Source organism: Lampetra fluviatilis, chromosome 12 (genome assembly GCF_964198595.1).
Source record: "Lampetra fluviatilis chromosome 12, kcLamFluv1.1, whole genome shotgun sequence".
NCBI lineage: Eukaryota > Metazoa > Chordata > Hyperoartia > Petromyzontiformes > Petromyzontidae > Lampetra > Lampetra fluviatilis.
The window spans coordinates 2601414-2617786 of NC_136286.1; the positions used below are offsets into that span (position 1 = coordinate 2601414).

General features: G+C 48.4%; 1 protein-coding gene across 1 annotated transcript; it reads left to right on the forward strand.

Moving 5' to 3' along the window:
• The first annotated feature begins 1585 nt into the window (after positions 1-1585).
• LOC144935042 (palmitoyltransferase ZDHHC16-like) lies at positions 1586-16363 on the forward strand. The gene is made up of 10 exons (XM_078861353.1): positions 1586-2203; positions 5589-5864; positions 6607-6801; positions 8146-8234; positions 8758-8786; positions 9553-9686; positions 10463-10578; positions 11602-11725; positions 12633-12703; positions 13900-16363. The coding sequence occupies exons 2-10, from the start codon at positions 5646-5648 to the stop codon at positions 14018-14020; spliced, it is 1098 nt and encodes a 365-aa protein (XP_078717479.1). The 5' UTR covers positions 1586-2203; positions 5589-5645; the 3' UTR covers positions 14021-16363.
• The last annotated feature ends 10 nt before the right edge of the window (positions 16364-16373 follow it).

Sequence of the window (16373 nt, forward strand, 5' to 3'; positions counted from 1 at the left end):
GCTATGGGGCCGTCCATAAATGACGTCACGCGATTGTGGCCGATTTTGACCCCCCTCTCTTTCTCGTCACACGGCGTCACAAAAAGTCAGACCCCACCTCAAATATGACGTCACAAAGCTCTGCCCCACCTCCCCAAAACCGTAATTCCATTTTTAAAATAAAACATGCTTCAAATCACTTTAAGCTATTGTCATTGTAGTGCGTATTCAATGTGGCGCTGCATTCTGATGTTGTAGGAGAAAACACGTATGAAAAAGGAGCCGTTGGAAAGCTGAAATTTTGCATAAAATTCACTTGAAAATATTCAACGTCTAACTAAAACTCCAGATGTTCAGAATATTACATTGAAATTCTCTTATAATGACTTTTAATATTTAATAATTATAACTATAAAAAAAAATACTTGAAACGTTGTCGTAGAACGAAGTAAAATGGAGTGTATAATTATAACAATCACATATTCCTTCCACAGAATGAAAGCCCTGGTAGAATTATTACAATAAAAATGTTTAATAACAATCATTAATTTTTTTTACAAAATGTATGCTTCTCCATTTTCCCATGGAGAAGCAAAATGCTCCTTCATGGAATAAATAAAAGGTGACCTTATAGTAAATTTAAATAATAAAATAGTTAATAATAAAAAATAATAAAAATTAGTGTTATAACAATGCTATTTATATATTTATTTAAAATTGCGCATTTTTGATGTGACGTCAGTTCTAAAACCCCCCCTCCCCCCCTCGTCACACATCGTCACAAATGTCTGACCCCCCTTCCCCCCTTCGGTGTGTGACGTCATTTATGGACGGCCCCTATGATGATTTTCTTAGATTCAGTTCGATTCACGTGTTCGCAATTAATGCATGCAATCGTGTGAGAACCTATCATTGTCGATTAATTCAACGTTTACTCAACGTTTACCCTTTTGGCTAATGCTTCAAACGGACGAGACAGTCGGTAAAGACTTAGGCCAAGGGATCGGCAACCTGCGGCTATTTAAGGACCGCTTCGTGATGTTATTCATTAAGGAACCACCGTTTTGTATTCACCATCACATTTAAAACATTAAGGGATTTTTTTTAATATTTATATAAGGTAATTTGGAAGAAAAAAAATAGCTGGCTCTTGTTCTTTTTTTTGCCGACCCCCTGACTCTGGCTGTACAGGTACAAAACAAAGGTAAACACGACAACATCGATTTTCACTAATCGAATGGTTAAATCGTTGAACATTTAAATCTTTCACGCGGGGGGAGGGGGATAGATTGTGGGGGCGGGGCCACGTGGCCGCGGAACGCGCCACTTCCGGTTTCAAGACGTCTCAACCGGAAAATTGACCGCTCCCCCATTTTTATTTCATAGAGCGCATAGACAGCGCAACCCCCCCCACCGCTCTGCCTGGGCGCGCGCTCATTGGTCACACCTCTCCCCTCCCACCACCCTCTTTAATCGAGTGGACCAATCGGAGGCGGCCATGGTGCCGGCGTGGGCGCGCATCTGGTGTAGGAATTCCGAAGCCACGCCCCGCCCCCCCCCTCCTTGACAGGGCACCCCCCCCCTCGTGCACTTCGCGAGGTGCGGTGTTGGTGGGAGGGTCGCCGTGGTGCTGACGCTTGCTGCTGCTGCTGCTTGCTGCCCCAATTCTCATTGATTACAAATCAGAGACGCGCCCGGCGCACCGACAAGCATTGTTGTGGCCCGCGCCTACAGCAGCAGTAGCAGCAGCAGCCTCACCGGCCTGGGATTGTATTCATTTTCGTGTCGCCATAAGCGCCGGCCGCTCATGTCGCTGTAAAGGGGTTCCTGTGGATCAGGGCCCAGACCGGATACAACCGGGACCTGGGTCCCCGTGTCCTAGTGGCGGTCTCGGGACTAGCATCTAGGCCAGGTTCCTATTCCCAGATCCTGTTCACAGGCTATGGTCCCACGCTCTGGTTCCTGGTGTCAAGCTCCCGAGACCCAAGTTGCAGGAAACCTGATTTTTTTTTTTGGTCTCGAGTTCTGTTGCTGGACTCACCACCTGGTTCTAATCCTGGTTGTGGTCCCGGGACCCAGCCGGGACACCGAGCCTGAAGCAAAATCCCCGACAACGAACCTCGATCCCTCCCTGATCCCACAACCCCTGCCGCTCCAGCCGCCTGGAGGAGGAGTTTTGAGTGCGCCGTGGTGAAGCCGCTGCCGCTGCTGCTGGAACGACAGGGTGGGTGGGTTACAAGGGCTTACAGGTTCCTGCTGGGTTCTTCTATGCTACACACCACGGTTTGAATAATTACAACCCTAGGGTTTAATTTCACCAGGAAGGGGGTTTAGAGTTCTATGGGTCAGGTTAGAGGGTGCAAAGTAGGACACGGCTACTGCTCTGGAGATTTTTGTAAAATACCATCACAGACAAGATTTAAGATCAATCACAGACATACCTTGGGTTTTTGACGATGAAACATTAATGGGGGTGGCCTCTTCAGCTACACGTATGGGGTAAGAGCTTACGAGTTGCGGTTATATTTAGGGGTTAACGGTTAAGGGATTAGAGGTTTAATGTTTAGGATTTTAGTGGGCTAGGGAGAGTAGGGCTGGGCTGTACCGGGTCACTGCTTTTCTTGCCATGAATCTGCGGTGGCAGTAGTCTCATGGCCTTGGGTTACAGGTTGTTGATAATCCAGGGTAGTCCGGTTTAATGGTTGTTACGTTCTTACGGTTCAGTGGACCCAACTTTCAAAGGAGGTTCAATAGGACACGGGCTCCAGTCTAGTTGGATTCCAGTGAAGTGAGTTCCAGAAATTGAACGTTTCAAGGTGATGGGTTTCGAGATTCAACGCCCAGAATGTTGATTCCATTGTCGTTTATCGGGCGCATACAGACCCAGTCGTAATTGCTCACGCGAAACTGATGTCTCTTTTTTTCTAACTACTGCCTCACCAGTGTTTGTGTGGAAGTCGGGGTCACACCGGAGACTCTCTGACCCCTAGAGCCGGGGTCTGTTTACCCCTGTGTCTGCCTGTGTGGGTCGTGGGGGCCTTCAGTGTGCAGGCACAGAACTTTCAATCCTATGTCACAGAACTTTGTCAAGCCGCTAGTGGATGGTGGGGAGGGCCTCGTCACTCCGTGCCGGCCGTCGGGGTTATTTGACCATAATTCACTACCGCTGGTGTTTACGCGGGTTGCTGAATGGGTAGTAGTGGCAGCACAGCAGAACGATGTGTTTATATTATTACACGCTTTTATTTCACTCCCGTCTGTTGTTGTATCCTCAAATCTTGTAACTCAATTTTGACCCACTTCCCAATGTGGCATCGACTGCAAACTTGGTATACTTGTGTCATACTGATGACAATACTATATTCTATCATAAAAAAATAAAACATTTTTAAACATTATTTTTTAGATGTTGTTTTCGGCTTGGGTCTAATTGTCCACGTTCCCTTACGTTATGGCAAGCTTCGGGGCCATACTCTTTGGTTCTTTCGGTAAAATCACGTAGGTGAAAAAAAGAAAGATAAAATAAAATAGTACAGTACATTTCATTAAAGCGCATTTTTTAAAAATATTACTTATTACTTCACTGCTCACTGCTGCCCAATAACGTAGCCCCGCACATGGTAATACGGATACGTGAAATAATTATTCTGAGGCCATGGAGTATTCCGCCTAATCGCGTGGCTGGATTAAACTATTAAACATGCGAGCGAGGCGACCACGCGGAGTCAAGGATAGAGATTGCCTGATATTGGACACAAAACGGCTTCCAATAGGGCCTATTGGCGACACTCACCCGTCGAGATGTGGAACCCACCGGCGTGAACTGTTAGGTCGCCTTAATCCCATCGCCTGTGGGTGTTTGAGAGACACGGGACGATGCACGGTTTATAATCGCCCTTAATCCCATCTGCTCATATGAACGGGAGGTGCAGATAGAGGACTTGTCCTAAGAGACCTATCCAAACTAGATTCGAAGCTTTCGTGACTGCAGGAATTACTCTTTGGTTCTTTCGGTAAAGTCACGTCGAAAGAAATAAAATAAAATAATAATAAAATACTAGAGACCTATCCAGATGTCAGATCCCATCTGTGGCTTTGTTTTTATTCCAAGTCGTTTTTCTGATAACTTTATTTGGATAAAATAAAATAAGGCAGTGCAGCCTAATCCATTGTTGTACTGTGTATACTCCCAAATCTATGCTCCCTGACTTCAACCTGTACTCACCAGATGTGTGAAGTATCGTAAAATAACATCTTGAATAACCGAAATGTGCAAGGGAGCCCCTTATCCAGCAGTGGCTTGACCAAGTGCAGGAAATGTCACGAGACAGAAAAGTGTGACAAGTGCAGTGCACGTGGGCATGATTCGCATTACACATTTTTCTGTCGCGCGAATCTCGCAAATATGCTAAACCTGAACGTAATTTGGAAGCTTGAATTCACAAAGACAAACCAATGAGTCTTTAATGGAAGTGCATTTTTGCACATAAAAAAGCAGCCGTGTAATTTGTCTCAAATTGCACGTGACAACTACATTTTCACGTATATAATTAAAAAAAAAGTCCATATGCAGCCCTTGGTCACTTTGATCCTATTGCTTTGCGTGCTTGAAAGGTAAAGGTGGATGCATTGGCGGTCATCGCTCTTAATCCCATCCGCTGGGGTGCCTGTGCGGCCCAGATAGATGCACGGATTAATTAATTATCCAATCCGCCTGCTCGTGCCCCGCTCCCTCACCGAAGCTTTTGTGATGGATTCACAGTCATCGGCTCAAAGAGAGACGTGCACTTTTGGGAGCAATTGACAAGAGAACATTATTTTTTTGTTCGTCTGCAACCTTATTGATGGCAAGAATAACAGCATGGGGTGGAGGGTGGAGTCTCCGTCTCAGGCACCACCACACTCGTGTGGATGGTTATTAGGCCACGCACATCATTCATAATTAATTAATCTGTTCACGTTGTCCCCACAATGCAGCGTCTCTACTTTAGACATGTGGCTGTGCGCCACTCACAGCAATTGAGCTTTGCACAGTCGAGGCACCTGCCGTCAACTGTTTACACGAGACAGATTTGTGGTTGTTCATTGACCAAGTCGCCTCTTTAAGGACAAGTTGCGGATTTCTCACCGGGTAAATTTTTCCTTTGTAAGTCTGTGTACGCGATGTACGCTCACGTGATGCTGACAGGTGTTTTTTTTGCCTTATTTTAGTTGTGTACGGCGCGGCAAGAGTAACAGCGATAGCGTCACAAGAAGCAGCAGCAGCAGCAGCAATAGCATCCATTGCAGCACAAGCAGTGGCCGCATTAACAGCGGCACAATAGCAGCAATATCAGAGATTATAAAAGAAAGCTTCTGTGACGGCGGCGGCAGCAGCAGCGGTATCAGCAGCAGCATTAACAGTAATAGCAACAGCAGCAACTGTATTAACAGTAACGGCACTGCAGTAGTAATAGTAGCAGCATTAACAGAAAGAGCAGCATTCAGCATTAACAGCAGAAGCAGCAGTAGTGTTAGGAGCAAGTGCAAGAGCATCAGCTCAGAGTAAAGCTCCTCTCGTTATCCGCGTGCCCAGGTGAACCTACCACTACTCTGTTGCTGCTCCACAGGACTGTACCTGGCAACCACGCCAGGCTGGACCTGGACCCGGTGGCTACTCCGTCGGGATGCGCGCCGTGGCACAGACGGCCCGCGGATTGGGCCGCTTGTGTGCGGGCAGCTGCGGCAGAAGCCGAGGTCGCGGCCTCGGGAAGACGTGGGCGTACACGTGCCTGGCATTGAAGAGCCTTGTGTACAACTCGTTCTCCAGCTACGACACGATGGTGGACGCACTGTTCGAGCCGCTCTTCTGGCTCGTCGACCGCCTGACGCGATGGTTTGGCCTGGTCCGTACTTGTGGGGCGAGAGCACGTGTTGAGGTTGCGGGGGAGGCGAGGGCATGGTGGGGACGCGTCGCCATAACTGTCGCCTCCAGGAATATTCAGTGATCGATCCCATCCATTGATTGGAATTAGTATCGTGATAATAATGCAGAGTCACCTATGATCTATATCAGCCGGAATGCATCCGATGTCATCAGACCTCGTAAGCTCAGCGGAGTTGAACCTGGAATAGTATTTTAATGCGGACTACCATGCGTAACAGTGCCAAGTGGTACCGAAATATCAAACCTGTCTTCGGCCTTCCCCAGTTGATTTAGCCATAAGTAATTACCTGGTGCAGTGTGTTAACATCAACAGCTGGGCATGGGACTGGCTACCCCACCCTCTCATACACCATGCTGACCTTAACTGGTGCTCGCTAACAGCACTTTCCTGCAGCAATCTCTTAAAGGCTTTGCACAGGGGATCTTCATGTTCATATGCGTTTTTGGTGGTTGTGTGCTACGTAATTGTTTGTGTAGCTATGTCCTGTGACCTGTCGGTGAGCCTTCAACACCTGCATGTGGCCTAAGAATGCACCTAGCCTGGCACAGGCACCGTGGTGATGTAGCCGACACTGTTAATGGGCTGTTGTTTTTGTATGCGAGTACGGTACGTTTGTGTGTATCAGTGCTCGCTAACAACACTTTCCCCAACAGTCGGCTAAAGGCTATCCGGTGGGATCTTTGTTCTTGCCTGTGTGTAGGTCTTTGTAGCGCTGGTGGTAGGGCTCACATCGTGCGTGGTGGTCGTGGGCTACGTGTGCGTGCTGCCCGCCATCCTGGCCGAGTATGGCCCAGCGGTGAGCACCGCTCTCATCCTCGTCTCCAACTGGTTCCTCATCATGATCGTCTTTCACTACTACAAGGGTCTCACAACATCGCCCGGGTACCCGCCGTCGGTAAGCCCATAACGAGCAAACAACATCACCCACCCCCTTGTGTGCCTTGCCGGCCAGTCTTCATACATGCTTGCTAACAGCACTTCCCCAACAGTCTGTTAATGCTATATGGAGGATCATCATCAGCCATGCCTTTTAAATCTAGATTGAAAATGAATTTCTTTAGAATAGCTTTTTGTGTTTAGTTGTCCTTCCCCCACACCTCTGATTCGCATTGTTAGCTCTACATATGTTGCGAAAGAAGTTCAACATAGATACAAGCCCTCCCTAAGCCGCCACTATCTCTCACGATTCTGCGATGTAATAATATAATCGAACCACGACCTGCACCTGAGCTGATTTCAGCACTCCATCGCCTTGGTGAACGACCAATTGGACACATTTCGTTTTCGTAAAATTTGTTGCAGACCAGCAAAGAGTCCTTCACAAGCGATAAAATTTGCATGCATAGTAGTGATGGGTCATACAGTGGCACGGTGCGATATGAACCCAGCGACCTGAGTTTGACTCTTGGCCACGGCTAACACTGGTGCCGAGTGATATCTGAACCGCTCCTGTACACGGAGGCTTGGGAGCGGATGCTCCTTTACCAACTCGCACTAAATATTCAACATACACAACCATAACCTGTTCTCTTTTACTTGATAATGGCACTAAATAACCATAGCCATCGTCATTAACCTAATAACTGGCACTCCGCAATCGTAACTTTTTTTTATAGTATAAATGTTGTTTGTCTCTTAACTGTGATTCTTAATTGTGTTATTGCTAGTCTTAATGTTACGTCAAAAAACACTTAGCCTGTGCTGCCTTCTTGCCTGGGTGAAAAGTGCGCTATGTTTTGCGCAATCCTTGCCAACTGACTCAAAAACTTAATAAACAAAGAAATGTGGTAACCCGGTAATGCTCAGATTCCCCAGTGTACTAAACTACTATAAAACTATTTTTTGTATTTAACCAGATAGGACCTACTGAGCTATAGAGCTCTTTTTCAGAAACAACCTGGTCACAAATGATAGCTCAAGGAAGTGGCTTATCGAGTGGAAATTTATAGCAGCCAAATGCTCTAAACGCCCGTTTCTAAATGGGGAGGGAAAACCGGAGGACCCGGAGAAAAATCCACGCAACCACGGGGAGAACATGCAAACTCTAAAGTATACAGGGATCAGGATTGGGATTGAACTCACGACCTCCTGCATACCAGCCGAGGTAGTTAACATCTCGTCAGCCTGGCCCCCAAATCCATGAAACTGCTGCGGCCTAAAGGGGGGGGGGCAGTTCTCTGCGGCGTGCACGGCGAGGTGTGCGCGGTTGACGGCGCTCGCTCATTGTGCCGGCTCGCAGGGCCAAGTGGACTTGCCGGCCGTGTCCATCTGCAAGCGGTGCATCGCTCCCAAGCCTCCGCGTACGCACCACTGCAGCATCTGCAACAGGTGCGGTGGCCAGGGGTGGGGGCGCGGTGGGGACGGGAGGTGAGGGGGGGGGGAGCTTTATCCAGCTGCAGGCTGGGCAGGAGTGTGTGAACTTCTTGCCGTTGTCCTGCACCAGATGGTGGGGATCCTGCGACCCGCAGGCCATATGTGGACTGTGCCTTCATTTCATATGGCCCACGGTTAGAACAGCCTGAATAAATATGACTCACTGCAAATATCCTAGCTTGCGCTAATCTGGCAAGTCACTTGTGTCACTGGCTGGCCTCTCCATGTCCTGTGAATAAGGGCCAATGCCCAAAACACCGCCTATTATTGATTTCTCTTTCAAGGCAGTGTCATTGTTATTTGTGCTTCTGCACCACTCACAAATTGAGGTGACTGATGTGCATTTTAACGTGACGCGTCTTTGTATTTCAAAGTCCGATTTGGCCCTCGGTTATTTTACATACGACCCATTTTACTTTTTGTCTTGTGTTTAGACAAACGCCAGCGTGTTCATTTGATCGTTTCCTCTCGATTACAGGTGCATTCTGAAGATGGATCATCACTGCCGTATCCTGACGTGTTCGCACTGGGGGCTCTGGATCCATTTGTGTTTATTTTAATCTGTAATCATCCATCAATTACACTGCAAGTGAAAAATAACAACCCAACCTCACAATTGTTCCTTGCATCATATTTCAGAACAATTGCAGATTCCATGATTGAGATGTTGCTTGTGATGCTAACACGCTCATTAAAGGATAATGAGAGTTTGAAGCGTATGTAACAAAAAAAACACGTGTCCATTACAAGAGGGGGGCAGGTGGTTAGGCGGCTCAGAGGTCAGGCCGCTGGACTGGCAACGCTGAGGACGTGGGTTCGATTCCAGTCAGCCGCCTGCGATTAAACACATTCCCCAAGTCTAGTGAGTTGACAGGCTTAGCCCAGCCACCCATGATTGTACAAATGTAAACATCACAATACATTTGGTTATGCACTTTCATATGGATGCATTCCATATTCGAAATATTAAATATCAGTTTTACTGGCATGTGCCAAACCTAAATGTCATATTTAAAGCGAGTGAGAAGTGCTGCCCGACACTGGACCAGAGGACACTTGAAGGGATCTCAGAAGCAGCTCTGTGATATCCACTTCCATGGGTCGTTCTCAAACACGAAGGGTCGCGCTGCTCTGCGAGAGATGGCACGACACCGATAGCACAATCGGGATGAAATATTTGGAAACAAAAACGCTATTAAAATGTATTTAAATGAAAAAAGAGGTGGGCTGTCAACTTGGCGGAGAAGGTCTCCTTAACGGCCCCGTCTGCCAGCCTGGCTCAACAACTGCGTCGGAAACTACAACCACCGCTACTTCTTCTCCTTCTGCCTCTACATGTCCATGGGCTGTGCCTTCACAAGCATCACGCTCAGCCGCACGTACTTCCGCACACAAGCGTCCTCGCAGGTGGGTCGCTCGGCGGCTCCCCCTTCCCCCCCACAACAATGCCATTACGCACCAACTCCCACAGCAGCAACAACAATAGCCACCACCACCAACAACAATAAGCGGAAATCTGGTGCGTTGTGTTACGCGCCTGTGATGACGCACTTTCGAACCGAGGGTAGCCGGATCTCTTGTAGCGCTTCTGACCCGCCCCTACTGGACATTTGTGTTAAAGAGCTTCATGGCCCATCGGATTCCTTCAGGATAAAGAGATTCAGATTCTGGAACACACAGATTTGTGAAACTCCCAACATCCACCGGGAAATGATGGGGACCTTTGAATGGTATTCGCTTCTGTGTGGTCATTTCTCCGGGTACTGAAGTCGCCTGTTAGCAAATCGCTCGCAATATTCCCTCGATCTTATTGTCAGGTCTTAGGCTGAGCATGGATGAGCCTGGCTAGCGCTTGGATGAGCAACCATAGAACAGGTGCCGTGAGTTGCTGCAGGAAAATTGTTGTCAGCTGGGGACAGTGCAGCAAAAACCCATTGTTGTACCTTCCATTTCTGCGTCTGATATGCTCCGCCGTTCGGCTTCACTGACCCGCACTGTTGTCCTTCCCCGCACCTCCGATTAGCACGGTTGGCTACGTACGGTGCGAAAGAAGTTCAACATGCATACATCCAAGTCAGATCGAACGACTCCTCACCCTACGTGTCAGTCAGCGGCTGTACCTGTGCACGTGTACACGACGTGGGACGCCTGCTTGATTCCCCATCCCCCGATTTTTCCGGCAGGTCGCTCCGAGCCACTCACCCCTCAAGCTTCTCACCCCGGCGTCCACCACGGCTGAGCCCGAGAAGCGCGAGGACCACGTTCACAACAGCATCGTCTTCGTGTGGGTCCTCACCAGGTGGCACACTCACACACGTCCATTGTGTGGCCCGTAATGGTATGGTTGGGGCGAGTGCTGTTAACCCCTTTCTCATTTCGATGACGTGTACATAATCAGTTTTTCTTCCGTTTCCATTCCGAATTCCGATGACGTACATGCACATCAGCAAAACAAAACCGGAATAAAAACAAAAACCGGAATAAAATTACTTCATCGGTACCGAGGCTCCCACAAGGCCATGCGCGGCACAGTTTGGCGCCAGCTATTGTGGAGTGCGGTCGTGTCGCTGCAGTTCTCTGCGGTGAGTAGTGCCTTTAAAAACAACGCCGCTATGCCTCTAAATAAAGTTTACGCCGAGCCGCTTGCGCGTTCCGAGATTCAGAGGTGAACGGGACTCGCACCCTGCGACTTGCAGTCGTCTCGGAACGGCAAAGGGTGAAGTGAGCACCACCAGGGGCAAGTATGGCGCACGAGATGCGGTGGTGTGACCACCACCGCACCCGGCCGCCCTTGTCTCCCCAGTGCTGATGTTCACGCGCACCGCACCCGGTACTAATTTCAGGCTGAATGAACCTAACACTAAACTTTCAATTTTACCAGGTCAGGCCCACTGAGCTATACAGCTCTTTTTCAGAAGCAACCTGGGCCATCACAAATGATAGCTCAATAAAGCGGCTTCTCGCGTGGAATTAATAGCAGCCAAATACTCTCAATGCATGTTGATTCTAAATGTGGAGGGGAAAAACTGGAGGACCCTGAGAAGAATCCACTCGACCGCGGGGAGAGAGATATGCAAACTCAAAATATACAGGCATCGTTCGGGATCGAATCCACGACCTCCTGTATAACGGGCGATGTAGTTAATATATCGCTACCTCGGGTAGGCCTGGGATAGGTTTTGCAGTCGGCCTGTGACTCGATCTCGGGTCGTCGGGTTTGTAACTGCTTTGCCGCTGCTGCGTCGATAGCAATCTTTGTCGTTTTTGCGAATCGCTGCGAGTGTTGTGTCCGCTGCTGTGCATTGCGTGGGGGTGGGGGCAGCACGGTGTCGGTGGTGCTGGGGGCGCTCACGCTGTGGCACGCAGCGCTCATCTCGCGCGGGGAGACAAGCGTCGAGCGCCACATCAACCGCAAGGAGCGCACGCGCCTCCACAAGAAAGGGAAGGTGCGAGTCACAGAAATTAACCACCAGTACGCGTATGACTGTGTGTACACATGCGCGAGTCAGCACATGAAACCCAGCGACCCGAGTTCGATTCCCACTCACGGCCAACACCAGTGACGATTATCCGAACCAGTTCTGGGTCTCCAGTAGGTCGACTCAGCCTGGTGTGGCGTGTAAACATCGCCACTGGGGAGACAAAGGCAGCCGGGTGTGGTGTTGGCCACCCATCCCTTAGTGTGCCATGTCGGCCTTCATTGGTGCTCGCTAACAGCACTTGCCTCAACAGTCTGTTAAGGCTATACGGAGCATCTTTGTCTTTTGTGTACTGCTTATTGTGCCAGTAGGGAGCACTGGTGGTGCATCTGCCAGTCATCTCAGTCAATCCGTGGCAACTGAATATGCCCCATGACCTACTGTGGCCTCAAAGTGCACCTAGCCTGGCACAAGCGCCGTGATGTCACGGTGGCTGTTGTTGTTATATATTGTGCGAGTTCCAGGAGGTGTGTACCAGTGGTACGTGTGGGTGTGTGTGTACTGTACTGGAGTGTTTATTTTCTGCTTTGGTTCAGTTGGATTTGCTCTGGCCACGAGATGAGTGAAAAATTCACTTAAAAAATTATATTCTTGGGTCTTTCGGTAAAGTCACGTATCTGCTTGACTTTATATTGTTCAACCCTAATGTTAATATTTCTGCAATCGCATTTGATCTCTGCCACTTGGCTAAAACATCTCTTGGAAGAAATTCCAGCACAGCAGAAAGAATTACATTGCTTCACGCTTTATCCTGTGGATATATATGCAACATTTATTGGCGATTTACAAACTTTTACGTGCTCCTTTGTGGCGGACGCTTCGGTACTTAAGACGGCTCACCCCCCCGCCGATGATTGCACGTGTGTTCCCGCAGGTTTTTAGAAACCCCTACCATTTCGGATCTCTGAGCAACTGGAAGCAGTTTTTCGGCGTCAAACACAGAAGGTACGTCCGGGCAGAACAGTGCGTCCCATTAGTCTCCGTCCGTCCGTAGATTGTGCAGGTGTTGAACGCGGGTAGGTACTTTAGTTGGTACGAATGTCATATTTTGGAATCTCATTCTAATATTTGATATACCCCTGTCATAGGGTATGAATATGACATACTAAACTAAACTTTTTATTTTACCAGGCAAGGCCCACTGAGCTCCATGGCTCTTTTTCAGACACTTGGCCACAACTGATAGTTCATTGAAGTTGCTTATCACGTGGACATTTATAGCAGCCAAATGCTCTTAAATGCACGTTTCTAAATGTGGAGGGAAAAACCGGAGGACCCGGAGAAAATAAATCCATGCGACCACGGGGAGAGACATGAAACTCAAAATATACAGCAGGCGTCAGGGTTGGGATCGAACCCACAACCTCCTCCATACCAGGCGAGGTAGTTAATATCTCGCCACCATGGCGCCCCATATCCGAGTACAGTAGTGTGTTTGAATGTCATGATATTCGTACTCTCGTCGCAGGTGGGGGTGGCGTATATCAGCAGAGCGTGACGCGCTCCTGTACGCCGATTGTCGTCTGGGCGCTCGTGTTGTTGTCATACTTATCTTACGCGTCACTTATAATTGTCACTTTTCTTCGAGACGTGACACTCGCGTCTTGTGTGACATGTGTGTAGAACTCCTCGCCGTGAGGAGTAATAACGGGAATCATTTGCAGGCCCTGTTGTCAATCAATTGGTGTCCTGAAGGGCTCCCCGTGTTATGTTGGCCATACTTCACCACCCTGGTCAATTCAGGTTGGTGATTGTGGTTGTTCTAGGACTCATTTAGATATCACTCTCCACTGATTGTTTGCATTCGTCAGGAATCAAACTCACGTCTCCAGATTCATAACACAGTGCTACATCCAATGTTCCACCGCTGCCCCAACTCACCCTGCGTATCATCGTCACGAAACCAAAAGGCTCTTCTTCAAGGGAGACCTTGGTCACGGCACAATACACCGCATACGTAAACAAAACTCTCAACATCATCGGCCCTCACATTCAGAACCGAACATTCAATGGCGATCGGTAAAACGTAGACGAGCTTACTTGTGCACGCCATGTACGCCACTACGTCTCACGCCACCGCACGTCTTAACGCGCACGACTTCTGCCACCTCTCCCCCCCCCACCGCCGTTCCCTGCCCCAGCCACTGGCTGACGCGCGTGCTGCTGCCCTCCGGCCACGCGCCCCAGGGCAACGGCCTCGTGTGGCTCCCGCCCGACGACTGGGTCGCGGCGCACCGCCACGGCCCCTCCGTCACGGTGTGAACGGCGCGACGGCCACCGTCGCCGCCCGCGGCTCTCCTGGCACTGCCGTGGTGGGGCAGCGAACGCCCGGCAATCGACCCGCCGTCGTTGAAGGTTTTCACGAAGAGGAGGGTGGGGACGAAGAAGTATTTTGAACTGTTACATTCTACTGACCGTTGCTGCAGGGAATCAAACGTGTTACGGGTTAATCTTGTATTTGTATGTTTTTATTTTTATGTAAAGCACAGCCCGTTGCGTTGATGGCGATGTCCGATTTATTTTCGTTTGTTTGTCCCATTGGGCAAAGCAAAGAGAGAGGGTTTCCTCTTGAACCCGAAAAACTTGCTCTCAAAAACGCTCAGCGACTACCTATGATGTGAAGCGGCTTGTGCAGTCCGACAGTGCTGCAAGTCTTTATTGTAAATTATGATGACACCAGGTTATCTGTGCAGCGTGTCCGCGCTCTGCATATCTGACCTATATGAACGGGCGTTATTTACAGATCAAGAATCAGCAATAACAGCTTTCATGTTTGTCTACAACAACATTGGTGCTTTGTGCCAGGGGTTAATGGACCAATGGGCATGTACTGCCAACACAGTGTCTCGTCTGAATGCTGTGGGATTAAGAACAAATTATTACAGATGATCGGGATTTATTTTTTCTCTAAATATTTGGCCGGCTGCTAGATGGGTGAACCAAATCGGAGTAAACATGAACACAAAGGCGAAAACACACATGGATGTTGAACATCTTTCGCACCGTACAGGGCCAACCATGCTAATCGGAGGTGCGTGGGAAGGACAAAAAACTAAACCCAGAAAGCAGTTCTAAGGAAATTAGTTTTCAATCCAGATTTCAAAGTGCATAGCTCCAGTGGCTTCCACATCATTAGGAAGAGTGTTCCAGACGGCCCCAGAAACGCATCTAAAAGTGCGACGCACTGACAGACCTATACACCAATGCAAACATTCACGTTCGCAAAACACCACGCGTCACAAAGGTAAATATACACACAAAACATGTAAATAGTATCACACACACGCATAGTGAGACGTTAACATGTCCTGACGTGTTGCGTGTGGGTTGACAACCCTGGACACCATTGCAAAGGACAAAGATAGACACACACGTGCAAATACATATGCAATACATCCACATCACATCCACACACACGTGTACAGTGGCATACACGCACATTCACAAAACACCACAAGAGACCCATGTAGTCTTAATAGACTTGGGGCAAGTGGTGTTAGCGAGCATCTATGAAGGCTGGCACGGTACACGAGGGGGTGGGTGGCTTCCTTTGTCTCCCTAGTGGCGACACTGCATCAGGTACCCACTTGAGGCTTAGTCGACCTAGGGGAGGCCCAGGACCGGTTCAGATATTCACTATTATTGTTCGTGAGCCGGCATCGAACTCGGGTCGCCTACTTTCAAGTGCAGTATACGAACCACTGCGCCTCCGCCCCCAAACAGCAAAAAAAACCAGATCCCCTGTATAGCCTTAACAGACTTTTGGTGCTAGTGCTGTTAGCAAGCACCACACACCGATACGCAAAACACGCAATGTACAGCGATATATTTCGAAATACTACACACGTAAATCCACATCACAAAAAAGATGCACACCTAACACACCACACACTGGCACCATCTCCCCCCCTCCCTAAAACTTGTTTCAAATATTTGGCATTGAGCAGGTGCCGTGATGTCGAGATACTACACCACATCATATAAGAGCTGCGATAACCATATCCGTCTTGCAAAATATCGCGATTGTCGCCGCTCGTCTTATGTTTAAGTATCGACTTTTACGAGAACATATTTACGAAATCGCAATAAATGAAAGATCATATTGATAATTAAAGTTCTAAAACATAGCTGTTACGCATTCACATCATGCCTTGTCAAACCTTTTCCGGAGTTTCATTGCATGCTGGCTATACGACATCGCTTCCGTAGTCCATTTGATTCATCGATCGTTTCCTGCGTAACACCGCCAGTTGAGCATTAGACCGTGGAGTGACGCCGATTGGAAGATTTGTGGCAGCTTGTGTCGAGTGAAAAATGCAGTTGAACGGATTAGTCCTCGTTCCTACTAGAAGTCCATTAACGCATAAAAACGCGAATTGCAGCCACAGCAGAAGGGAAAACTGACATCTCGATTATCGTATCTTGCAAAAATGAAATCGCGGCAGCCCTAGTTAAGGCATCTGCTCAGGGTAATAGAACATTTTGAAACAGCCACAAAATGTTGGCCAAATGCCCCATTTCGGTGAAATATTTGATACATCCCTTTTGAACAAAAGAGCATCGGACTTTGCATTATCTGTTCATTAAAAACATGTGAAGAAGCCACACTTGCTTT

Bases quoted from the DNA above. Each gene is read 5' to 3' on its own strand.
- LOC144935042 (XM_078861353.1), top strand. From the start codon at position 5,646: ATGCGCGCCGTGGCACAGACGGCCCGCGGATTGGGCCGCTTGTGTGCG. The intron at 8,787-9,552 runs GTATCCTGACGT...CCCGTCTGCCAG, and splicing joins GAAGATGGATCATCACTGCC to CCTGGCTCAACAACTGCGTC. The intron at 9,687-10,462 runs GTGGGTCGCTCG...TTTTTCCGGCAG, and splicing joins GCACACAAGCGTCCTCGCAG to GTCGCTCCGAGCCACTCACC.